The 27058-nt window shown below is 36.1% G+C and overlaps 1 protein-coding gene across 3 annotated transcripts in view; it reads right to left on the bottom strand.

Moving 5' to 3' along the window:
- Positions 1-11012: 11012 nt before the first annotated feature.
- PSMA8 (proteasome 20S subunit alpha 8) overlaps positions 11013-27058 on the bottom strand; it is a 35830-nt gene continuing 19784 nt past the window's right edge. Inside the window, exons 2-7 of one of the 3 annotated variants that reach the window (XM_044658044.1) lie at positions 24695-24707; positions 21151-21275; positions 18130-18252; positions 13850-13969; positions 13618-13680; positions 11013-11105 (exon numbers count right to left, since the gene is read on the bottom strand). In XM_044658044.1, coding sequence (XP_044513979.1) covers positions 11013-11105; positions 13618-13680; positions 13850-13969; positions 18130-18252; positions 21151-21275; positions 24695-24707 — 537 coding nt within the window. Of the gene's footprint in view, positions 11106-13617; positions 13681-13849; positions 13970-18129; positions 18253-21150; positions 21276-24694; positions 24708-25836; positions 25861-27058 lie in introns of all 3 variants that reach the window. The other 2 variants (XM_044658042.1, XM_044658043.1) reach the window with 2 other exon arrangements.

Below are 27058 nucleotides of genomic sequence, written 5' to 3' on the forward strand. Positions count from 1 at the left end.
AGGAAGGAAGGCAGGAAGGAAGATAGAAATGGAAGGGAAGAGAAGGGAAAAGGAATATCCTAGGGCAGAGAAAGAAAGAAGAGGATAGGGAAAAAATATATCACTGAATTGGGGTACACAAATAGGCTATTACACAAAGAAGGAAGAAGAGACAGAGGTAGGAGGCAACACTTAATCTCATTCTCCTATGAACTAATCAAGGGAAGAAACCCCAGACACAGAGATCTGAGTATAGAAATACATTCTACCTAACAGAGGAAAAAAAGGGAAAGGGAAAAGGATAGGAGAGAATAAGTGGGAAGTTTGATTAATGGAGGATTTAGGCCTAAGAAAAACAAATTCTACCCAGGAAAATGGAAGGTAGATCTCCTTAAACAAAATCTTAAGTTGAAATAAAAAAAGCTGAGGTGGCAATCATGATCTCAGAAAAGATCCCAGTAGTCTAACGTTTGAGAAAAATAAAGATCTGCTACTAAAGTAAGAAATCAATATTCAGTCAAAACTATTGAGAAAACTGGAAAGAAGTCTGTCAGAAACTAGACATACACCTACATCTCACACTGTATGCCAAGATAAGCTCCAAATGGGCCTATAACACCAAGGATGGCATCATAAATTAATCAGATGACAAAGGAAGGAATTATCTATAAGATCTACAATAAAGGGAAGAGTTTATGACAAAACAAGAGATAGAGGATCACAGAAGATAATTTGGAAATATTGATTACATAAAATTAAAATGTATTTCCACGAAGAAAACCAAATGGAGATAAAATTAGAAAAATAGCAGTAAATGGGGGGAGGGATCTTTGTTGCAAGTGTAACCCTATTTTGAGCCTGCTATGTCCTAACCAGGTAGGTGAAAATAATTGTATTAGTAATAATAAATATTCTTGAATATTATTTTGCGTGGTCATAGATAATAGATCATAGATCTAGAGTTGGAAGGGATCTCAAGGGCCATCTAGTCCAACCTCTTCATTTTACAAATTATGAAACTGAGGCCCAAGGAAATTAAATGACTTGTCTATGTTGCTCAGTTAGTAAGCAACAAAGTCAGGATGTCTCTTTCTCTTTCTTGGCTTCATTTTGTAGGAGTACAAAAAGAAGATCTTTTCATGAACTGTCCTGAATTGCCAGCACTGAGCCAGCTATCTCAGCTCGGTAGAGGGTGATGATACTAAGGACAAAGTTACAGATGCGATGCCTATAGAAATCAGATAGATTTACTCAAAGGGAGGAGTATTTCTCTGGGAAAAGTAGTCCATGGAAAGACAATTATGTTGCCATGGACTGTCTCTGTCTCAAAGTAGGCAACAAAGGTCAAGGGAAGCAATCTCCAGTGGTCTCAATCCAAATACACAACAATATTGGGCAAATCTTAATCAAGATACCCTGCACACAACATAGGGCTATCCCTCTGCAAAAATAAACCCAAGGCTTGGGAGGAAGTAGGGTTATGCTAGGACTAACCTCCTAACTACTCAAGGTTACATATAACTAACAGCTTAGGGTTGTACTAGATAGAGTCCAGGTCAGGAATCAGGAAGATTCCTCTTCCTGAATTCAAATCTAATCTCAGATACTTACTAACTGCGTGACCCTGGGCAAGTCTCTTAACTCTGTTTACCTCAGTTTCCTCATCTATAACATGAGTGGGGAAAGGAAATTACAAACCACTCCAGTATTTTTGCCAAGAAAATCCCAAATAGGTTCACAAAGAATTGGGCATGATTGAAAATAATGGAACAAAATAGAACTGGATAAATCAGAGTGAAATGTATGGGGGAAAGCAAGTGGGAAAGAATAACACAAGGCCTGATGTTGGAGTGGGTACTTAATAAATGCTCATTGAATATCAAGGACACACACACACAGACAGAGCTGGAATTATGGTAGACATGTACTTCCAGACTCGAATGCATATCACAAATGTAAATCATGTCAATAAAACTATATTTAACAAGTAACCATTTCTCAATGTAATGAATCTATTGAATCAAATACATACACATTACTTTCTGATAAACTTAAGAGAAAAAAATGAGTAAAGGATCTAATAAGTATTGTTGGGGAAACTGGCTTGAAATATAACACAAAATAAATTTGGGATCATATCTCATGCCATATGCCACACAAAATTCCAGCTGGATCATGGACTTAAAAATAAAAAAAGAACTATTCAAAGAGGAGAGAAAAAATGGAATGATATATTTATCTCAATTGTGCAGAGGAAAAAAAATTTACTTATTAAATAGTGGAAACCATTGGGGATAAGTTAGCTATAACCCACTTAAAATTTTTTCTATACAAGTATGTATTAATAAATATAAAAACAAAAACACTCTCCTTCACCTCAGTCTCCTCAACTGGAAAATGGGGATAATAATAGCATCTACCTCCTGGGATTGTTATGAGAATAAAATGAGATATTTTAAAAGCTCTTTGCAAATGTCAAAGCAGTAATATAAAGGTTAGGTCTAATAATAGTAAAAACAAAAATAAATTTTTTTTTAAACCCTTACCTTCCATCTTGGAGTCAATACTGTGTATTGGTTCCAAGGCAGAAGAGTGGTAAGGGTAGGCAATGGGGGTCAAATGACTTGCCCAGGGTCACACAGCTGGGAAGAGTCTGAGGCCAGATTTGAACCTAGGACTTCCCATCTCTAGGCCTGGCTCTCAATCCACTGAGCTACCCAGCTGCCCCCCAAAAATAAAATTTTAACAGGACAAACATTAAAAACTTGACACAAAATTTATAAGGAACTGACAAAATATTTTAGAGCAAGTCTCTAACAAATAAAATGATCAAAGGATAAAGAGCCAACAAGAGAAATCAAAATGCCAAAAATGACTGGATAATGATGACTCATAATGAAAAATAAAATTTCCATAAATAATTAGAAGTGAAAAAAAGTGAATGCTAATTTTTAAAGGGATAGGGGTACTGGAACATACATCTCAAGGTAAGTGAGCCCTTCTGAAGCACCTGTTTCACTGCCCATTTCCATTTTCTGGATCTTTAGATGCCAAAGAGAGATATCTGGATTAGCCTTTGCTAAAGAACAGCTGTCAGAACATTGTGCTCTGATTACAATGGCTTCAAGGCCTACGGCAATACTTTATATTTCACCTCCCCATTTCAGTGTCAACTTCATGTTGAGAGGAGACATTGAGAAAGAACCAGAGCCATGCAGGAGGTTCAGGGGCCTTCCCCATACCCACGAATCAACTTATCAATCAAGAGCATTGATGGATAGGATTGAGCCCCCTTTTGGTGCCTTGTCCTGGGTTAAGCACTAAAGATATAAACACATAAACACGAAGTTCCTGCTCTCACAAAGTTGGCCTTCCAATGGGACAATACTATGTACACATAGAAAAATAGACAGAACCCACAGAAAATAGACACAAGGTAACCTTGGAAGGGTTGGGAGGACCAACATCAAGTGACCTGGGGAGAGGGTCAGTAACCAGGAGTAGGAATTGATGATTGCCACTGGCCAGGAAAAAAAGGGAACTAAGGCTGGTATAGGCCAGCTGATTTCCCCCTTCTTTTGTTAGCTCAAGAATGCTTAATAATAGCTTTCACCTGTGAGTTCTTCTGTCTTTGCTGCAGGATAAGGGGCAGAGGAGAGAGGGAGAGAGCAAGACAGACTGACAGAGACAGAGACAGAGAGAGGGGTGGAGGAGAGAGAGACAGACAACCAGACAGAGAGCAAGGAGAGAGACAGAGACAGAGTGTTCATTTGTGTCCAACTCTTTTAGGGTTTTCTTTTCTTTTTTTTTTTTTCAGTTTTTTTGTATCTGTTGTTTTGTATTTATTTTCATTTATTTATTTGTTTGTTTGCTTACTTTTTATTTGATTTAGAATATTTTTCCATGGTTTCATGATTCATGTTCTTTCCCTCCTCTCCTCCCAAACCCCTCCCGTAGCCAACAAGCAATTCCACTGGGTTTTACATGTATCATTGATCAAGACCTATTTCCATATTATTAATATTTGCAACAGAGTGATCGTTTAGAGTCTACATCTTGGGGTTTTCTTAGCAAAGATACTGGAGTACTTTGCCATTTCCTTCTCTGACTCACTTTACAAATAAAGAAGTGTCTAAAGCCAGATTTGAACTCAGGGAGATGAGTCTTTTTGACTCCTGATCCAATACTCTGAGCTACCTGAGGACAGGATAGGGAGAACTGGAATTTCAGATTTACCAGAAGAAACACTTTGGATCTTAATGCTTTTAACATTTTAATATTGATTTCAGTTTACTAATGCATTTAGCATTAATGCTGAGTGACTTCTTTATTGGTCTCAGTTTTCTCAGTTTTAAAATGGGGATTTTAATAGCATCTACCTCAGGGTTGTGAGGATCAAATGAGATAATAATTATAAAGTACTTTACACATGGCCTGGCACTTATACTATATAATAATAGCTAACAGTTAACACTTTATTTTCTCATTTGATGCTCACAACCACTCTGGGAGGTAGGTGCTAGTATTATCCCCATTTTGAGTGACTTGCCAAGGGTAGCACAATTAATAAGCATCTGAAGTGGATTTGAACTTGAGTCTTTCTGACTCCACACCTGGTGCTCTATCTATTGTGTCACCCAGCTGCCTTTAAATGGAATATATAACTATATATAATAAAATATGTGTAACATTAATTTCATATAAATTCTTATTCTCCTTCCCTTCTTTCGGGCAATAGTGAAAGGGGGAGTAAAACTGGGGACCCTAAGTAGGTAAAAGCAACATGAACCAAAAAGAATTAGGATTTGGGAATGGAACTAAAGTGTACTCTTATATTAGAACTTGGGAACCAGCCTCTAGAGAAAACTGGAGGCCCTAATAAGTTCTTTGTGCTTGTGAAGTGAGCTGGCACACAACATTTGGTGGCTTGGGTAGAGCACTCTGCAGCTGCTCCTCCAAGACTCATTCCTAGTAGAGAATCACTGCATGAGTGTGAACCAGTTGTCGTCCAAGGGATAAGTGCTTCACTTACTTAATTGTATTTAATTTTTTCATTTGATCCCATCTCCTTCCATCTTTTCCAAAAGATTGCTTCCTCTATTATTCCCCATCTTTCTCCAGACCTCAACCTCTCCCTAACTATGGATTCCTTCTCTACTGCCTTTAAACATCTTCACATCTCCACCATCTTGAATTTAAAAGAAAAAAGAAAAAAAAAACTTTCACTTTACTAACCCTTCAAATTAATTGTGTATTTCTTTCCTACAGTCATCAGTCAAACCTTTTAAAAGGCTAATATTTGCTGCCTCCACCTAGGCTCCTTTCACTTACTCAGCCCTCTGCAATCTGCTCTTTGCAAAGTACACAATGATCTCTTAATTGCCAAATCTGATAGTCCTTTGTCAGTCTCTGTCACCCTTTTGGCTGCATTTAACACCACTCATAACCTAGATCAGTGATGGCAAACTATTACCCCAGACAAGCGAGGGAGGAAGTGCTCCCATTGGCTGTTGGGCAGAGGGGTGGGTCCTGTGAGAAATGTCCTCAGGCCCATGTGGAGAGGGGGAGGGATGCAGCCCCCTCCAGCATGTGTGCCATAGGTTCACCAACATGAACTTAGACATGCTCTCCTTGTTAGATTTTCCTCCCCCCCATCCCTGCCCCGTGTTTTTTTTTTTTTTTCCTACCTTATTTAATTGCTCTTTTTCAGATTCCTTTTTGGCTTATCAGACAGGCATCATTTATTTGCTCTATTGGTTTTCCCCACAGTTCTATCCTTAGTCCTGTTTGCTTCTCTCATAACACTTTCTAGCTTGATAACTTTATCTGCTCTCATAGATTAATTATCATCTCTCTACAGATAATACATATATACATTAATGTACATATAAATTTATATCAATATAGAATTGTATTCATATTCAATTCACATATACATTTATATATTTATTAGATATATTTATATACAAATTATAAATATATGGTGCATACATTATATGTTTATGTGGAGGGTATGTGCAGGTTCTCTCTTGAACCTTCTATTTCTTCTCTCTATTTGATATTTCAAGGCTATCTAAAACTCAATGTGTCTAAAAAGGAAGTTGATATTTTTTTCCCCAAATACTCCCCTCTTCTAAACTTTTTTATTTAGAAGGCAACACCATCCTGATAAGTCTCCAAGGTTCATAACCTCTGTTTTATCCAAGACTCTTATCTAATCAGCTGCCAAATATTGATTGTCCTTTGTGCCTCCATATCCGTCCCATCTAACCCTTTCTCTTAATTCAGGCTCTTCTCACATCTCCCCTAGATTTTCCCAGTAACACTACTTGGACTCCTCACCCCCTCACCTGTACTCCAATTCCATCCTACAAACTAATGCCAAAGTAATTTTCATTAAGCACAGATGTGACTAGGAGGCTCTCCTTTTCAACCAACTCCAGGGGTTCCCTCTTAGTTTTAGCTCCAAAATAAACTCCTCTGTTTAGCTTTTTAAAAGCCAAAAATTTTTCCTCACAACCCAGGTCCAATATATCCTTCACTGAATTCACTCTTTTCACTTCTGGTACTGGATGACTCAAAGAAGCTGGCCTTCTCTCAGACCCTCACAATGACCCTCCATCTCCTTTTCTTTGTGACTTTGTTGTTCCCCTACTTAGAATGCAGCACCACACTGTCCCTGGAGTCCATCCTTTCCTTAAAGCCAGTTCAACCACTTTCTTCTGCTGGAAAGTTTTCTTGCTGTGTATAAGGACATGTTTTGTTTTCTTTTGGATTTTTTTTGTAGGGGGGAAGAGATGAAGTTCAGACTCACCCTGACCCCCAAACACACAAAGAAAAAAATACTCTAGCATCTGTTTTGGGTCTCCTGAAATTTTGATTCTTTGAAGATCAGTGTTCTAAAAGGTCTCATTTTTTAAAGCTTTTTTTCATCAGAAATGTCTTTATTATTTATAGTTACATTTTAAAAAGTTTTATGGGCTTCTTTTGCTTTTACATTATACATTTCTGAATATACCCTTCCCAATTCCCAATCTGGTGAGCCTTTCCTCATAACTATACATTTGACAAATTAGCAAAGATAGGCATACTAATTTACTGATGGAAATGTTCACTTTTCTGGAAAACAATCTGGAATTCTGTAAGAAAAACTAGTTAAGTTTTAACTTTTTTTTACTAAGTATCAGTTCTAAGACAGAAGAACTTAGGTAAGGGCTAGGTAATTGGGGTTACATGAATAATTCAGGATTACACAGCTAGGAAGTGTCTGAGTCCAAATTAGAACCAGGACCTCTTGTCCCCAGGTCTGGTTCTCTATCCACTGAACCACCTAGCTGCCCCATGTTAACTTTTGAGTGACTGTTCCCAATACTGAATTTAGATACCAAAAAATCAATAGCAAAAAGTCTTCAATGTGCCAACATATTTATAGCAGCACTGTTTTAAAAAATAAATTTGTATCGTCATCTTTTGCTTTTACAACACCTACCTTTCTCCCTGTACCCCTCCCTTTAGTCCTTCAGAACCATCCCTTATAAATAGAAAAAAGAAACAAAAGGTTCAGCAACTGTTCAGCCCGGTTCTGATTTCCCAAATCAGGAGGCACACCAGATAATGTAAGAGCAAGAGGCACTCTGCTTTATTGCAAGCTCGAGCTTGGGTCCCACCACCTCCAAGGCAAATGGAACAGGGAATGAGAGGTCTAGCCAGCTTATATACAGTTGAGTTCCAGGAACTGGGGGGGCTGGATGTTAACACATGCTTCCTATCATCCATTCACAAGATGTTACTGGTTGGGGATCTTTTCTGCCATTAATTAGGTATTGCTATTTGGGGTCTTCCTGCCATTTACCAGATGTAACCGGTTGGGAGGTTTTTCCTGCCATTCATTAGGTGTTGCTGTTTTTATCAGCTCTGCTTCTCAGGCCTATCACAACTACATATTTAAAAAGTCTTGAGGTTATGCATTGTCTCGCACCCCGGGTCCCCAACACCTGCAAAGCAGCGAAGTGGAATGTTTTCTTGGAGGCCAGGCTCGGCCATTAGAAATCTACAACACTGAATTTCTATCACTTCACTAAGATGGCTTTACTTTTCATTTACATTGTTGAGTTGTTTTCCTTGTACTGTGAGAATGCTGTTTTCTTAGTTTGTACTTCATTTAGCATTAGCTCATATATATCTTTCTATGAACTAACAGCTAATGTTTATGCAACACCAATTTACACACTAGGCACTGGGATAAGTACTTTAGAAATAATTCATTTTAAAAAGAATAGAACCCACCTCCAGAGAAAGAACTGAAGTAGAAATACAGATGAAAACATGATTTATCACTTGTTTATTTGGGTATATGAGTTGGGGTTTTGGAGCTATAAGATTATTTACATAAAAAAAGAATAATAATGAAATGTTTTACATGATAAACATGTATAGCCCAGGAAAAAAAATTAAATTGAAAAATAATTCATTTGCTCTTCACAACCCTACAAAATAGATGTTATTATTCTTCATTTTACAAATAAGGAAACTGAGGCATAAGTGACTTGCCCAGGGTGGCACAGCTGTGTTGAAGGTTCTATTTGAATTCATATCTTCCTGAATCTTAGGTTCCAAGATCTTATCCACTGCACCCAAGGCTTTATTTGTATTATTTTGTTCAGTTGTCTGAACCTGTGAAGAAACTTCCATCTGCTACTGCAGCTCATTAATGGTTCTGATACTTGTCATCTCAGATGATGACCTGGGACACTGAGAAATGAAGTTTCTTTCCCTGGATTACACAGATATTACATGTCGGAGGCAGCAATTATGAGCCCAATAAAGGGTTATGATTCTCTGTATTCATCATAGTCACGGTTTCTTATAGCACCATAAACATTTCATTATATTTGTGTACAGTATTTGTTGGAATTTCTTAATCCATAGCCACCTACTCCAGTTCTTTGCTGTTGTAAAGTGCCAGCTAGGTGATGCAGTGTATACAATAATAGTCGTAAACTCAGGAAGATGTCAGTTCAGATCAGCCCTCAGATACTTCCTTGCTGTGTGACCCTGGCCAAGTCTATTTGACTCAGTTTCCTCATTTGTAAAATGAGGATAATAGCAGCACCTAGCTCACTGGATCACTATGAAGGTCAAATCAGCTGATGCTTATAAAGCACTTAGTGCAGTGCCTAGCACACATTAAGTGCTATATAAATATTTTTTATATTAATATTACACAGGATGGTTTTTTTGTCAGTTACCTCCCTAAAGTATAATATATGCCTCAAAGTGAAATCTCCAGGTCACTGACAAAGATTATGGACATTGTAATCTCTTTACCTAACTCCAAATTAGCAACACTACTTATACCAACAAAGAATTGGACATAAATTCTATAGCTATTTAGGAATGGCCAAACAAACTGTGGCATAAGAATATGATGAATATGAAGAAACATGGGGAAAAAACTAAGATGGAGTAAAGGAAACAGAACCGTGTGTGTGTATGTGTGTGTGTTTATATATACATATATATATGTATATATATATCTGGAGAGAGACAACAATAATGCAAATGAAGGCAATTCTAAAAGGTAACAAAATTCAAATACTTGTCAGTGTCCAAATATTCCATCTAAAGCATGCCATCATTACTTTATGTTAGCAATCAAAGAAATATAAAAACAGAAAACAGAAATCTTCAGTTGAAGTCACTCATTTAAATAGTTTCACTCAATGTTTTTATGGGAAGATTTTTGGGGGGGCCAGGGAAACTGACTAATATGCCAAAATGAAAATCTATCAATAAATTCAAGCTGGCTTAGAAGAGTTTATCAAGGAAGTGGATGACCAAATTCTAATGGCAACAACAAATGAGTCAGACAGGAAAAAAAGAATATGGTTAGGCAGATCATGAACTCAAGAACCAAGGTTAAGGGAGCTAAGCAGCTAAAGACAAAGAGAGCACTTAGCAAAGACTTATAAATATAGTATGTGCAGAACAGAATACATGGGCCAAATGTAAAGTCTCTAACCAGTTCCCCAGAAAAAAGCATGTAAATAGGAATGTGAAGGTAGGAATCATATCCTGCAAATTTTCTCTTGTCCTCCCATCAATCCCATCACAGGGATAAGCACGAAGCGGGCGCCGAATGAACAGATACTGATCACACATACTTCCAAGAGTAATGAAGAACACAGTGTTTTAATGATGGGGAAGAAGTGGCATCTATTAAAATAGAAGTGCCTACAATTGGCCCAACACTCCCAAGAGTCCCTCAACTAAATTAAAATGTAATTAGTAAATATTTAATGAAATAAATAAAAATTCAATATTATTAATATGCACCAGCAGGCATCACTATGTACAGTTTAGACGACACATTTCTGTTTGATTTTGATACCACTAGATTAGGATGTTTCAAGAGTTCCTAACGCATCAAAAGTGTGATTCTGTCACTATCTCTGTGGTTTTAGAAGGTCCTTAGGTCTCTCTCCAGCTCTAAATCCAAACCTGAGCCAGTGTCTGGCAAATATTAGGCATTTAATAAATCTTTTCTGACATGACACAATTCTAAAACTATGATCCTACAATTTTTTAACCTAACTCAGAAAATTGCTTTGCAATATTGGAAGAGAGGGCAATATGCTTCAGAGAAACACACATAATTGAGAGTAAATGCTCAACACTTTATTGAATATTTAATTTCAAACAAAGATTTTTGCATCTATAAATTCCAGTTGCTATATCAAACATGTTCTTAAAGAAAATCATATCTGACAAGTCTCAGATTATGAGTGAAATATAACCACAAGTCTGGTTGAAAATCCCATGACTTTCAACTGTTACTAAGATTATGTTTCTGGAAATCTGAAGACATCTATATAATACATTGAAAGGAGCTACAAAACATATCTCCCAAAAGCTCAGTCAAAAAAATTGTATATTCAACAAGCCAAACAAGGTAGGTAATTTACTTGCTATAAAATTGTAGTAAACTGCTGAATGGTATCAAATTTTTTAAGTGGTGGTATAAAAACAAAGCATTAAACCACCTTCTTTGATTTTTTCTTCTCTGCTTCTTCCTTTTCTTTTTCTATATTCACAACTTGAGATTCAATTTCTTTGGCACTAAACATCTGAAATGGAAAAAAGTTAAATTTACTTTCTAAATCACTAGTTTTTGATTAAATATTCAGAGAAAATACATAAATTAATGATGTACTCTTTGAAGAGAACAAATGAAAGAAAAAATAATTTTCAGTTATATCAATTATATCTACAGACCCATTGAAAAGCATTTAACTGCCTTTATTCCACAATAATAATATGAATTTAAAGTTTCAAAAGCCCAACTTTAAGAGGATAGTGTACCACATTCATGTAGTGTTTCTTTTCTAAAATTGCTGGGTGAAGAAATGTCCAAGAAAAAAAAACCAAGGTAAAAAAACTTGCCTTTTTTTCCCCCACTGTTTTAATTATAGTGTACTATTACCACTCACAACCTGTTTCATTAGCAAATAAATCATATGATCTCTCCTTTTTCTTCATTATTTGGGTGATACAGTATATTCATCTATTTCTATCAGCTAACAAATTGAGGGATAGATAATAAATGGAATAAATAACAGAGGATTAAAAAAAAAGGATTATTTACTTCTCTTCCTAACCTACTTCAGATCCCTTCTGTTCTCACTAGCTCACATGGCATCACTATGCGGGTAATTTCCCAATCTATACATCTACTGAGCCTTAAGCTTTCTACTCATTTTCAGGCCTGCATAGGCAACTTTTCCACCTGGATGTCCAATAAACACCTCCAACTCAACAGGTACAAAATGGAATTGATTAAATTAACAACTTCATAAACCTGACCCTGTCATCTATTTCTGTGATAATCCTCTCCAACACCATGATTTGTCATCTCAAAGTCATCCTTGACTCTTCCATCTACCTTAACCCCCTCAAAGCCAAATACTATCTATTCTACTAATCAACTAATTGGCAGACCCTTATTTATAAAGCATCTATTATATTGTTCTATCCCCCATGAGAGCCATTGTGGATTAATACAAATAATGAAAGATAGACAATCCTTGCCCTCAAAGAGATGAAAAGGACATCATGCTTCATCATTTGCTCTCAACTAAGAAAGTTTGACCATAATTTTTAAATATTCTTAAAAATATTTCAGGAAGTTTTATTTCTTTTGAAAAGTGTTTCCTTCTTTTAAAATGTTTTACCTCTTATGCAATTTGAGATTTTGGTTTTGAAAGATGACTCTATTACAAAAATGAATAATAAGGAAATAGGATTTGAATGATAATATACGTATAACCCAGTGGAACTGCTTGTCATCTCCAGGAAAAGAGAGGGAAAAGGGGACAGAGACAGCAAGAATCACATAATGATGGAAAAAATTTAATAAAAATTTAGAATAAGTTACCAAAAAAAAAAAAAGTTTTACCTTTTCTCTCCATTACCCAGTAAGGTGGCACAATAAATAAAAGTGCTCAGGAAGATCTGAGTTCAAATGCAACCACAGACCTTAACTAGCTGGGTATTTCTAGGGCAAATCATTTAACCCTATTTATCTCAGTTTCCTGATCTGCAAAAAGGGCTGGAGAAAGAAATGGCAAACCACTCCAAGTTACATGGCAATTAAGATTTTTATCTTGCTAATTTTGTCTCATATACTACGAATATAAGATACTCCAGCCAAAGTGGACTCCTTCATAGACCTCCCCCACTCCAACCTTTCCATGCCTTGGATTATACTTTCCCCAAAGATAACAGCAAATTTTTGTTTAGAGTATCTAAATATTATTTTATTTTCATTATTTATTAGATTATTTTCATCTTCTGAAAAGTGCACGATGACTCAGAGCAAGCTAGGACAAGTAAAAGGAAGTAGGAATGCCTTATATCAACCAAAACCACAAATAGCTAGCATTTATAGAGCGCTATACAAATGTCATTTTCCCCTCACAATAATCCTTAGATGTAGGTGCCATTATTACCTCCATTTCTTCAGATTAGGAAACTGAGGAAATGGAAATTTAAGTGTTCTTCCCCAGGGTCTAACAGCAGTTAATATGTCTAGGGCCATTTATGAATTCAGGTCCTCCTGACTCTAGGACCACTATTCTATCCACTGAATCACCGAATCTGCTTTAGCATCACAGAATTCACTACCAACAAAGACCTACCAAATATGTACAGCAAAACCATGTAATATTTGCCAGAATTCTCAATTAGCATTTGTTAAGCAATTTGGAGAGTGCCAGATACTGTGCATACAACTGTTTCACCTAGAAAAAGTAAGGGAGTTTTCCCTATGACCTGATTTTCAAAAAAATCTATCTTCAAACATGTTTCCTATATTACTGCTCTCAGGCTCTTTACTCTCACTCTTATTGCTGACTATAATCTATTTACAAATGAGTGCATGATGACTGAGTAGTAATGCTGAAAGCATCAGTCTGGAAGAGAAAACAGGAGTCATGTCACAAGGCATCACCAGATGTTTGGGGACATTTCTGCATTTGATTGAGGTGCACAGGTGTTAATGAGAACCATTTCTGTCAGGAGATTTGTAGCTCAGATACTTTTTTTTTTTATAAAATTCTCTTTTTAATCAATCACTTCTACCTTCAATGGCTGGTTTCTTCTTATGATAGCAAGTTCAATGTTTTTTCCACCAGACTGAACAACCTAGAGTGATATGAGCACAATATTAGAAAGGTTTCCACAGAATACTTTATGTTTTAATAAACCAATAGGGAAAAAGGAAAAAGGAAAAAAATAGGGGAAAAAAAAGGAAAGGGAAACAAGCTCTTTTGAAGCAATTTATCATAAGCTAGCACCGTGCCAGAAAACTTACTTCTAGCAGTGCTCTTATTGCCAATTTGATAGCTTCACTGTCAGTTGCTATAGTGCCTTCTGTATAATTTTTTTCCAGAAATTCACGAACAGTCTTAGCACTGCGGCCTATTGCATTTGCCTGAAAAAGAAAAGATAATTACAAATATCGCTGCATTTATTTTCCAATTATTGACACGAGGTAGCCTTGAGGAGTTTTGTATATATAGGATTTGTCTTATTATCCAGAATAGCCTTGGAGATTATTACAAATGAGTAATTCCCAGATAAAAGAAGATCCAGGTAGCTTTCAGAGGAAATCAAAACTCTCAACTGCCATATAAAAAAATTCTCTAAATCCCTAATAATTAGAAAAATGCACATTAAAACAACTCTGAGATACCACCTCATACCCGATAAGATTGATAAAAATAGAAAATGATAAATGCTGGCAGGGATATGGGAATGCACTATTGGTAGACCTATGAACTTGCCCAACTATTCTGGAATGCAATTTGGAACTATGCCCAAAAAGCTATTATAATGCTTATGTTTTGACCCAGTAATACACTTGCTAGATTTAAACCCTCCAAAGAGATCAAAGAAAAGGAAAAAAGTCTTAGATGTACAAAAACATTTATAGCTCCTTTTTTTTGTGATGGCAAATAATTGGAAACTAATGAATGTGATGAAACACTATCATGCATCATGAAATGACAAAAGGAATGATTTCAGAGAAACATGGAGAAGACTTGAATGAACTGATACAAAGTAAAGTAAGCAGAAACAAAACAAGTTATAAAAACAAGTCATTTTCATTTTATAAAGATAAAGGACTTTGTAACTCTAATAACACAATGACAGTCACAATTTCAAAGGACTCGGGTTAAACAAGCAATTATTCGTCTGCAAAGAGAAAGTTGAAGGATATTAAAACACAGGTGTTTTCTTCTTGCTTTCTCTCTGGACATAGTTAACATAAGAATTTGTTTTACATGACCATGCTTATGTGTAATGGGTTCTGTTTTTATTGCCTTCTTAATGGGTAAGGTGGGGAGAAGATAAGAGAAAAAATTGAAAACTTGGAATAAAATAGAAACTTTAAAAAAAAGGACAAAATAAATACAGATCAAAATAACCTTGAGGTTTCTTTAACTCACAAATGAACAAATGGCAAAGATGACAAGTGATGATAACAATTATGGCAGAGTTGCACAAACATAAGACAAGTTACACTTCACTGTCAATGGAACTGTGAAATGGTTCAAACATTCTGGAAAGCAATATGGAATTATGCTTAAAAAGTGATTACACTGTCTAAATCTTTTGATCCAAAAATCCTATATATATCTGAGATAGTTTAAAAAAAAAGTCCCATCTTTAAATGATCACTCTATTGCAAATATTAATAATATGGAAATAGGTTTTGAACAATGATACATGCATAATCCTGTAGAATTGCTCGTCAGCTCCAGAAGGGGGGAGGGAAAAGGGAAGGGAAAGAACATGAATCATGTAACCATGGGAAAATATTCTAAATTAATTACTGAAAAAATAAAATAAATAACAAAAAAAAGTTCCATATCTATCCCAAACAGGATGGATAGAGGCACTGGATTTGGAGGTGAGGAAGATCTGAGATAAGTCCTACCTCAAATATTTACTACCTTTTTGATCCTGGGCAAATTACTTTATCTGTGTCTCAGTTTTCTTATCTGAAAATGAAGCAGTGGGTTGGACTCAATGGTCTCTATAAATTATTTCAAGCTCTAAATCTTAGAACCCGTTGCAAGTATGATTGTTTTATTCTTTGTACTTATATCCCCTGTATATCTCACATAGCATACAATTAAAATATATTTGTTGATTGATTCTATAAAGGATCATGGAGAGGGAACAAGTATTTATTAAGCACTAACTATGCTATCCTAAGTATTTTACAAATATTACTTCATTTGATCCTCACGAAAATCCTGGGAAGTGGGTGCTAATATTATCCCCATTTTACAAGTTTGGGAAAAAGAAGCCATCGGAAGTTAAATGACTTTCTCAGGATCACACAACTAGTGTCTGAGACTAGATTAGAATTTGGCTCTTCCTGATTCAAGGGCTCTCCCTGGCACCACCTAAACAGAAGCATTTATTGCCCTACTTTTTGTGGCAGCCATGTAGCAGAAACAAAGGATATTGCTTATCATCTGAATAAGGGATTAAAAAAAAGTCAAGGGAACCCTTCTTTTCAAAAGTGAACTCTTCTACTTATGCCCTTGGTCCCATCTCTTCTAGTCATTTATACCCTCGTTCCCTACTTTTTAACTTCTCTTTTGGCATCCAAACCATGGAAAAAAAAAACACAATAAAACTTCCACTTGATTCTATCATCAATTCAAGGGTACAGTCCTATTTCTCACCTTTCCTTCCCATATAAAATATCCAAGAAAAATGTCCATCTTTATTGCTTCCACTTTCATATTTTTCAACACCTGGCAATATAATTTCAGTGGTCATCACTCAACTCACCATTGATCTTTCCATTAAGGTAATGGCTAAATTCAGCAGTCTCTTCTTAGTTCTCATCTTTATGCAGAATTACCGACCTCCCACCTCCTTGCCTCATCCTCCCTCCGAATTCTTATGTTTTCAGGACAATGCTTTGACAAGGTTCTTTTGTCCGACTGACTGATCCTTCTTAATAAGCCTTGCTGGTTCCAAATCCATGTTTTCTACATGTGAATAGAGCCCAGGCAGTCCTCTGCCCTGCCCCCCATTATCTTTTTCAATAATTTCAACAATTCACACGCATGTAACTGTCACCTCTATGCAGGTAATTCTCTAAAGGGCAGTCAGCCCTCTTCTCTCTTAGCTACAGTCTTACATCTCTAGTCAGTAGCCTGCTACATGTCACCGTAGGTACCTCAAAATGAACATGCTAAAATTCGAATTCATTGTATTCTCTCCTAAATCCTTCCCCTCTCTGCCTGACTTCTCTCATGGAAGGCACCACACACATTATGTCCATGGAAGAGGAAAAATGAACTGAAAATAAATGGACAAAGAATATGAATAATGACTTCGTTTCATATTGGACCTATGATTCTCTTTGTGCATGATGCTCCTGATAAATAATTCCCTTTGGTAAACCAGATCAAATTTACGGTCCTAGAAGATTGCTGGGGTGGGGGTGGGAGGTAACTAAGAAGTTAAATGACTTTGTACCAGGGTTCACAAGCCAGTGTCCAATAGAGCCATCTGGAACCCAAGAGACTCTTATCAACTGTCAGAAACTTGGGGGAGGTGGGGCAGCTGGGTAGCTCAGTGGATTGAGAGCTAGGCCTAGAAATGGGAGGTCCGAGGTTCAAATCCCGCCTCAGACACTTCCCAGTTGTGTGACCCTGGGCAAGTCACTTGACCCTCATTGCCCACCCTTACCATTCTTCTACCTAGGAGCCAATACACAGAAGTTAAGGGTTTAAAAAAAAAGAAAAGAAACTTGGGGGAGGCAGAAGTGTGATGAGGGGCAAGACTGACATACAAGTTGTTACAACATTTTAATTTAATTTAATTTACTTAATTTAATTTAATTATTTATTTTACTTACTATTTACTTTTTAAATTAATTAAATTGTATACAACTGCAAGTAGGTCTAATTGAGTTTAATAATTTCACTATTTATAAAAGGATGACAACATCAAGCAAAAATAAGCACCTAAGATACCATCTCTGATTTGTAATAATACTATCTCGTTGCTTATATAGGACTACTAAGTTTATAAAAAGAACTCATCACAACAACCCTGTGAGGTAGGTGGGCAGGGTTATTATTAGGCCTCATTTTAGAGCTGAAGCCCCTGAAGAACAGAGGTTAAGTGACTTGACCAGTATCACACAGTACATATCAACAAGGAAAACTGAACTTGAGTCTCTTGAAATAAGTCCAGCAGCTGCCCATTTATACCAATCTGCCTCACTGTAAAGAATAAGTTCTTTTATTTAATAAATTTATTATTTTTATAATTATTTTAAAAATTCATGATTATTTTTGGTACCTAACCACAATCTTATTAAAAGAAAGGAAACTACCATGTTTACAATAAATCAAGAAATTTCTCTAACCATCTCTAACCCAGTGTTGTAGTAAATAGCAGGCGTTCCTTTTGGAAGCTGGTGGGATACATTCATGTAACTACTGACATTCTGACATGACAGACAGCTTTGTTGTACATCATAAAATGATAGTGTACAACAAACACTGAAGAGGAACAGACTCCTTCTACGTCTAAATCCAAGAGAGTAGTACCTACCTTCCAAGCATGATAGGTACCAGATGGGTCGGTCTGGTATAACCTTGGGATACCATCATCATCAAAACCCACAATTAAAGCAGAAATGCCAAAAGGTCTTCGTCCGTTGCTCTGTGTGTATCTCTGGAGGTAAAGGAGTTTTAATAATTTTTAGTTTTAACAAGCTGTTAACAGAAGGTAATTTTCTGGCTGGATACAAAAATTAAGAAGCCTCATTTTCAATAGTTAGCCATATCTCAGAGGTAGTTAAAAGCAGAAGTGTGCTAGTGTTTATCAGCCAGCTCTGAAGGGGATACTTATAACACACTCTTAATCTGCATTATTAACATTTTTCCATTACTTACTTGGGTCTAGAAAATCAATAATAATAATAACTATTATTTATATAGTGCCTACTATATGCTAGGCACTGGGCTATTTTAAAGTGCTAAGCACTTTAAAATAGATCTTATTGGATCATTACAACAACCCTGGAAGATAGGGGCTATTATTATCTCCATTTTACATTTCAGAAAATTGAGGCACAGAGGTGACGTGACTTGCTTAGCTAATAAGTATCCAGATCTTCCTAACTCCAGGCCCAGCTCTTTAACGCCTCACAGGTGCTTCTGTAACAATGAATAATAAATCAAGCCCTGATTTGTATCATTTGTTGAATTCAGAGATGTAAATGCTCATGCTGAAAATGGCAGTAAATTCAGTACAAACAGGAGATAACACACCCCTGTAGCAAAGTCTACTAAACCCAAATACTCCTAACAAAGTGAATTCTCTATGCACTAAGGTTCTTCCTACACATTTTTTAAGTTTTATTTTGAATATTTTCCCATAGTTACATGTTTCATGTTCTTTCCTTCTCCCCCAAATCCCCCTTCTTCCTACACATTTTTTTTTCTTCCTACACATTTTAAAATAAATTCTTGTCCTAATACTTCCCTTTTTCACTAAACCTCTAATTTCTCTATACCACACCATAATGACTCTTAACTTGTTATAAAGTTCCTTTAAATATTAATAATAAATGACCACATATTTTAGAGCTAGAAGGGACCTTGGGTGACATCTAATCCAAAGCCTTTTTTTTTTTTTTTTTTTGCTTTTTTCTCTTCATCTTTTGCAGATGAAAAAACTGAGGTCTAGCCTTTAACTGATTTACCTGAGGTTACAGATTATAAACTCCTTAGAGGAAAGAATTATTCTTTATCACCCATTGTATCTCCTAAAGCATTATGTACAGAAATTAGGAACTTTTTACCCATGATTTTTTTTTCTTTTTTTTTTTTTAAACCCTTGTACTTCGGTGTATTGTCTCATAGGTGGAAGATTGGTAAGGGTGGGCAATGGGGGTCAAGTGACTTGCCCAGGGTCACACAGCTGGGAAGTGGCTGAGGCCAGGTTTGAACCTAGGACCTCCTGTCTCTAGGCCTGACTCTCACTCCACTGAGCTACCCAGCTGCCTCCCATGATTTGTTTTTAATTAATTTCTCAAATAATAATGCTAAAAAATTTCTTGATCTCCTTTTTAAAAATTTAGTATAACTTCATGGGACTTAAGACTCATAAGTCATAATGTACTATACCTTTATAACAACACTAATAAATGTGGGACAGGATAAGAAATTTGTTGGTTTTTAAAATATCTACAGGATTACCCAGATTGAATTGCTTGTTCAACTCCAGAAGGAGGGAGGGAAGAGAAGGAGGGATACAATAAGAATAATGTAACCATGGGAAAAAATAAAAAATTAAATTAAAGTTTTAAAAAAGATCCTTTTATTAAAAGTTTATAAAGTTAAAAATAAAAATAAAATATCTCCAGGACAGAGTATTAGCCTCCTTATCTATCCTCCTATATAAGGTCACCTTATCTCTCAGTCTTTCTAATCTATCTTCTACACAACTTCCAAAATAAATCTCTGGGGGCAGCTGGGTAGCTCAGTAGCCTAGAGACAGGAGGTCCTAGGTTCAAATCTGGCCTCAGACACTTCCCTGCTGTGTGACTCTGGGCAAGTCACTTGACCCCCATTGCTTACCCTTGCCATTCTTCCACCTATAAGTCAATACACAGAAGTTAAGGGTTTAAAAAAAACAAAACAAAATAAATCTCTGTAAGGTATAGATTTGAACATGTTGACTCCCCTGTTAAAAAAAAAAATGTTCAGTGACTCCCTCTTGTCTTTAGTATAAACTACAAACTTTATATAGGTCTTATAAAGCCTCACAAAGTAGGCTGGATTCTATGTGAATATCCACCTGCAGCAAGTCACTTCTCCTGGGCTAACAAATTTTGATTTTCTCATCTGTAAAATAAGAAGATTGGCCTAAATGACCTCTAAGGTTCTTGCTGGCTTTAATTCTGCTATCCTTTGATCTAGTTCTATTTACTCTGCAGCCAACTGGAATGCCAAATTTATTAGCTGTTCTCCAAACATGGCATTCTAGATCCTGTTTCCATACTTTCTGCACAAGCTGTCTATTGTGCCTGGTATATAGCCTTTCCTCCCAATTGTCAACGTGTACAAAACCAGACTCATGCTCTTTCCCTCTTTCATACTTCCCTAGCATCCTTGGGACTCCCATGGTCGTGACCTTGGCCTTCTCCTCAATTCCTTGCTCTCCTTCACCCAGTCAGTTCCATTTAATTAAATTGAGCATACATTTATTAATTAGATCCTGCAAATCACTATTCTAGGTGTCTGGGGAAAATTCAGTGTCAAAATGGAGACAACTCTTGCTTTCATGGAACCTGGAATTAACTAGTTAGAAGAAAAAAGAAAATCTAATGATTTTGAACCTGAATTCAAATCAAGCCTCAGATACTTCTTGTAAAAATGAGGATTATAATAGCATCTACCTCCCAGAGTTGTTGTAAAGATAAAATGAGTAAATATTGGTCAAGAATGTTATAAACTTTAAAGTTCTATAGAAGTGCCAGTTATTATTACTGTTATTATTAATGGGTGAAAGAGATTATTCATTGGAGGATGTGAGATGGAAACCTATTAAAAGACAGATGCTTACCTGCTTCAATGTTGCTATGAAACGTGTTATATATTCCACTGTGACTGGATCCTCAACAGTCAGTTTGTGGCTTTGGCACTCCACACGGGCTCGGTTAATTACTATTCTAGCATCAGCAGTTAGGCCTGCAAAATATTCAAAACATCATTAAAAGTGGTGTAATTTTCTATCAAATGTAATTGATTTTGCTACTAAAAGCAATGCAATGACCCAGGACAATGATGAGGGACTTACGAGAGAGAGAATGCTATCCACATCGAGAGAAAGCAATGTGGGAGTAGAAATGCAGAAAAAACATATGATTTGTCCCTTGGCTCTATGGGTACATGATTGGAAGTTTTAGTTTTAAAATATTATTGCAAAAATGAATAATATGGAAATAGGATTTGACTGATAATACATGTAAATACATGGAATTGCTTGTCACCTCCAGGAAGGGGGAGGGAAAAGGGAAGGGAGACAACAAGAATCATGTAACCATGGGGGGGGGGGGGAGAGGGAAGTAAATGAAAAGTTTTTTAAAGTTGTGTCATTTTTAAGGAAATCACTGTCACCCTTGGAAAAAGTGTACTTTTTTAAAAGGCTGCTCGGAGGGTAGATTTATACATTCCTTATAAGATCCATTACTAGAAAATAGTCCTATTAACAAAAAATTGATAGATAATTACCATTACATAAAATTAAAAAGCTTTTGCATGAATAAAATCAATGAAAGTAGAAAAGAAAATGTCAAGTGGTAAAATATATCTGCACCAAATATCACTAATAAAAGCCTGACCTTTAGGCAAACTATATAGAGAATTGACAAAAGTACCTAGCATCAACAGCCATTATCTAACAGACATTTTAAAAAAAAGAATACAAACTCTAAATGATCATTTGAAAGTATGTAACAAATAGTAATAACAAAAAATATTAAAATAACCCTTTGAATATACCCCTAGAAGTTGACATGGATGACCAAAATTTAGGAGAGGCATACATTGGAAAGGCTATTATAGAAAGACAGGCATGTAAATACACTGGTAGAACTTTAAATTGGTCTAACCAACACATAGCTAATAGGGATCAGAGCCAGGACTCAAACCAACATATTCTGACAAATACTCTTTTTTTTTTTACATCTGATTCTACAAATTGATTCAATGCCTAGTTTTCTCTTCTTTAGAAATATAGCTGAAACTTACCATGTTTGCTTCAAGATAAAAAGAGGAATATTGGAAAGAAAAGCAAATTACTTTTCGCTTAAGGTAGTCCCAAAGTGTGTTTTTTTTTAATGCTATCACAACTCTTACAACACACCCCAATATATTGCTGGAACACTGATGACTAGTCCAGCATTCACACTTCTTTTTCATATGACTTTTCCATGAAGTCCTTACATTTTAGATTTTTTTTTCCTATTCATAACACATAACCAGCCCAATTCTACACAAGGATACCAGCACTATCCTTAAATCTCACTCCTTGCCTTCAATAATATTGTTCTCTTCCACTTCCTGTTACTTCTCCCTTCTATTCTACCTCTGTTCTCTTGATCAGCAACAAGGAAGAAAATTCTGATCTTGAGAAAAATATTTATTGCTGGTCAGCAGGGCAGGATCAAGGAATTTTGTGAGTTACAGAAATGGAAAAAAGGCCAAAATAACCAGTTCTCTGTTCCAGAAACCACCTCAACTAGGAAGCACGATGTACTTGCCAAGAGCACAAAAGTGATGGCCAAGGACAAGATCAGTTGGGAAGCAAGCTCATTTGCAAAATATTATTGAAGATGACAGAAAATGATGAACAATAATAGAACATTATAAAACAGAAGACGTTAGGGAGGTGGGAAACAAAACCCCAGAACCTAAGGTTAAATCTAAGTCCACTCATATACCAGTATTCCATCCCCCACTGGTATACTTTTTTGGCAAAGATATTTAATTTTACCATTTACATGTAATAATAATTTTGCACATGTTTTCTGAAGTTATGTGATCTAAAATGTCTCCCTCCATTTCCCTCTTCCTTATCAAATGTGGTAATCAATTTGATCCAGGTTATACATGTATTATCATGCTAAACATATTTCCATATTGTTCATTTATGTAAGATGTAAGTTATGTATTAACTCCCATAAAACCCAAAACCCAAATAAACAAGTGAAAAATTGTATGCTTTCATCTGTATTCTGACTCCAACAGTTCTTTCTTTAGAGGTAGAGAGCATTCTTGTCATAAGTCCTTCAGTATTGTTCTGGATCATTGTATGGCTGAGAGTAACCAAATCTTTCACAACTGATCACTGGACAATATTCTCCTGATTCTGCTTACTTCATTCTGCATCAACTCACATAAGTCTTTTCCGCTCTTTCCGAAATCATTCTATTCATTACTCCTTACAGCACAATAGTATTCCATCATCTTCATATACCACGATTTGTTCAGCCATTCCCCAACAGATGAACATCCCTTCAATTTTCATATCTTTGCCACCACAAAGAAAACTGCTATAAATATTTTTAAAAAAATAAAAAAAATCTTTTTGGGATACAAACCTAGTAGTAGTACTACTGAATCAAAACATATATCAGCATTTCTAAGCCAATTATGACTCTCATCAGTGATCATCAATAAATGTCAGTAGAAACATTTCTACTGACATTTGGGACTTGTGACCTCTCAATGAACCATTTATCTGGAACTCTTGGCATCTCAATATCTCACCTATATATCAAATCAAATATGTAAATATCAAATAGAAATGACACCAGGAAAATCAAGTCAAGAAGGATTGAATCAGATACACAAATGGCAAAAAGATTCACTACAGATGGGGAAGTTTTCCAGACAGTCTTGTTTGTGGATAACACTATACTAATTGCATAAAACTCCAGAAGGCTATAAACGTCTCTTTAATGAGGTCCCCAGCTATGTAAGAGAAATAAGTTTAGTAATTCACACATGAAAAGTAACTGGCCAAAGGATGAATTATTAGTGAGACTGTGGCATGCAGTAATACTGGCAGCTCCTCCCTTCATGCATAGAGCTACCAAATCCCATGTCCCTTCCCTGTTCAATCAATGCCAGTGCCTTCCTGTTGCCTCTTTTGTTGGGTAATTTCAGTCATGTCTGACTGTTTGTGTCCCCATTTGAGGTTTTCTTGGCAAAGGCACCAGAGTGCCATCTCCTTCTTCAGTTTGTCTTATAGAGGAGGAAACTGAGACAAACAGGGTTCAAGTCACAAAGCTAGGAAGTATCTGAGGCCAAGTTTCAACTCAGAAAGATGAGTCTTCCTGATTCCAAGCCCAGCACTCTATCCACCATACCACCTAGCTAACCTCCTTTGCTTCTAGGATAAAATATAAACTTCTCTGTTTAAGTTTTTACAACTCTTCACAACCTAACTCTCACCAGTTTGTCCAACTTCATTGGACATCTCTCCTGATCCAGTGAAATTGATCTTCTCTCTCAGTCCTTCATTCTCCATCTCCCAACCTCCACGTGGAGAATACTTCCTCACCTGTGCCTTCGAGCCGTGGCACCAGCATCACCATCTACACCCCTAACCCCCACCTGCCAGTGCCCATCCTCCTTATCCATCTTTTGTTTATAATACTTATTCTTTTAACATTTCTTTTGGGTAGATACTGCTCTCACATGGCTTCTCTTCTGTTAAAAGTAAAAGTTACTTGGGAGTAGGAATTTTGTTTTTATTTTTTAAAAATTCCTAGGGTTTAATATGGTACCTAGAACAAAGTACAGCTTTAATAAATGCTGGTTGATTGCCTATATATTTCCCTCTACTCATATTCTTAATCCTACCTTCTCCCGCAGACTGGCCCTACAATTATAAGCAAGATTTAATTACAGGCCTTCTGATGTCAAACCAAGTGCTCTTCCCATGATGGCATCTAAAGGACACAGACATTTACCATCACCATCATGTTGGCTTCATTCTCATTTATATCATGACTTCAGAGAGTTATCTCCCTAATTTCATTTCCTCCTTTTTTAATGTGTCTCAATTCTATAGATTTAAAAAACACAGAATCTTAGAAGGTTAGAATCTCAAAGACTCCCTTGTCCAAATTCCTACTCCATGTAGGAAGACCCTCTTATCTTCGAGCTTTGGCAGCCAGTTGGTGCAATAGGTCAAGAATCAAGAAGACCCAATTCAAACAAACCTCAGACACTTACTAGTTGTGTGATCCCAAGCAACTCACGCAACTTCTGCAATTTCTGCCTGCTTCAGTTTCCACCACTTTAAAATGGGGATATAACAGCACTTACCTCTCACAGCTATGGTGAGAATCCAAGGAGATTTTTGTAAAGAGCTTAATATTTGCAAAGATATGTAAATTTTGAATATTTGTAAAGGTCTTAGCTGACTGAAGGGCACCTAGTAGAGGGTTTATAAATGCTAGGGACTCTTATCTCTTCAGTTTTGAGGAACTCACTATAACATTTTTAGGAACTCTCTGGTCCCTGCTGCTTCCACCCAGTCTTCCTGGTTCTGTCTCTGCCTTCACACAGAACACCTCTCATTGCTCCTCAACACAGACAACCCTTCAAATATGTGAATATTTGAAGCTATCATATCCCCCCAACTCCTCTCAGCAACCTTACACTGCCTTTCACATGACATAGTTCCTGCTGCAGGGATGGTCTAAAGAGGATAGAATTTGTTTGGGATATCATACACCAATGAAGACCCTGATCACATGTACTGGTAGGGGTAGAAAATGGCTTTGTCCTACCATCAACTCAGAAAGAAGCAAGCTGGCACAAGAACTTACTCAAACATTTATTTGCCATATTATGTATTCCTTTCACTGTTTACTCTTTGGAAAATTCTACACATTGATTTCTAAGGTTATATTCACTCAGGGATTTGGAATTGCTACCTAATTAATTATAATTTCTGCATGTTTTTCTGCAGTCTCATAATTAAACAAAAGTAATAAGAGCTTCTTTAGAAAAGTTAATCACAGTATTCTATCAAAAAGTTTAGTCTAACTGGCTCCACTGTGTTTCTGACATTACTCACATAAACAATTGCTTTGGCTTCCATTACAAAACAAAACTATCCATTAAAAATGGATTTAATAAAAAAACTTGTTTTAATGATGAGTTGAAAAAACAAAATTTAAATAACTTTTATTATGAAAACCATATAATTTGATAAAAAGTGAAAAATGTAGAAATGTAGATTGTACCCAAGTTAGGGTAATAATCTAAGTCTGCCTGTGGAGGCATATTTACACTTTAACCTTGGATAAGTCCTTTAAGGGGCAAATAAGTGGGGAAGCAGATAAATAAGGACCTAGAGTGAGGAAGACTCATCTTCCTGAGTTCAAATCTGGCCTCAGACATTTAACTAGCTGTGTGTCCCTGGCCAATTCACTTAACTCCATACTGGTCAAATGAGCTAGAAAAGGAAATGGCAAAACATTCCAGTCTCTTTGCCAAGAAAACCCCAAATGCAATCATAAAGAGTTAAGACGCAACTGAATAACAGAGTCTCTTAATCTCTCTAGACCTCAATTTTTTCATCTGTAAAATAAGGAGGTTGGACAAGGTTCCTTGCAACTTTCAACATGCTATGTATGCATTATTATCTATGTATTTCCCAGTCACAAAAAGCCATTTAGGGAATGGTATCAAGAGTGCAACAGACCTTAGAGTTAATGGCTACAGCTAATTCACTACTTCTAAGAGTAACTGACTTAGACACTAAGAAGAAAAAAAATACTTCATCTTAGCCTTTTTTCACTCTATTGAGACCTTCAATATGATTTAAATTATAACAATTAAAAAAGTTAAAAAAAGTTTCATCTACCTATTTTTGACTTGACATCAAATTTTATTTTATTTTATTTGCTTATTAAACCCTTATCTTCCATCTTAGAATCATTACTGCGTAT

Source organism: Gracilinanus agilis, chromosome 1, assembly GCF_016433145.1.
Source record: "Gracilinanus agilis isolate LMUSP501 chromosome 1, AgileGrace, whole genome shotgun sequence".
Lineage (NCBI taxonomy): Eukaryota > Metazoa > Chordata > Mammalia > Didelphimorphia > Didelphidae > Gracilinanus > Gracilinanus agilis.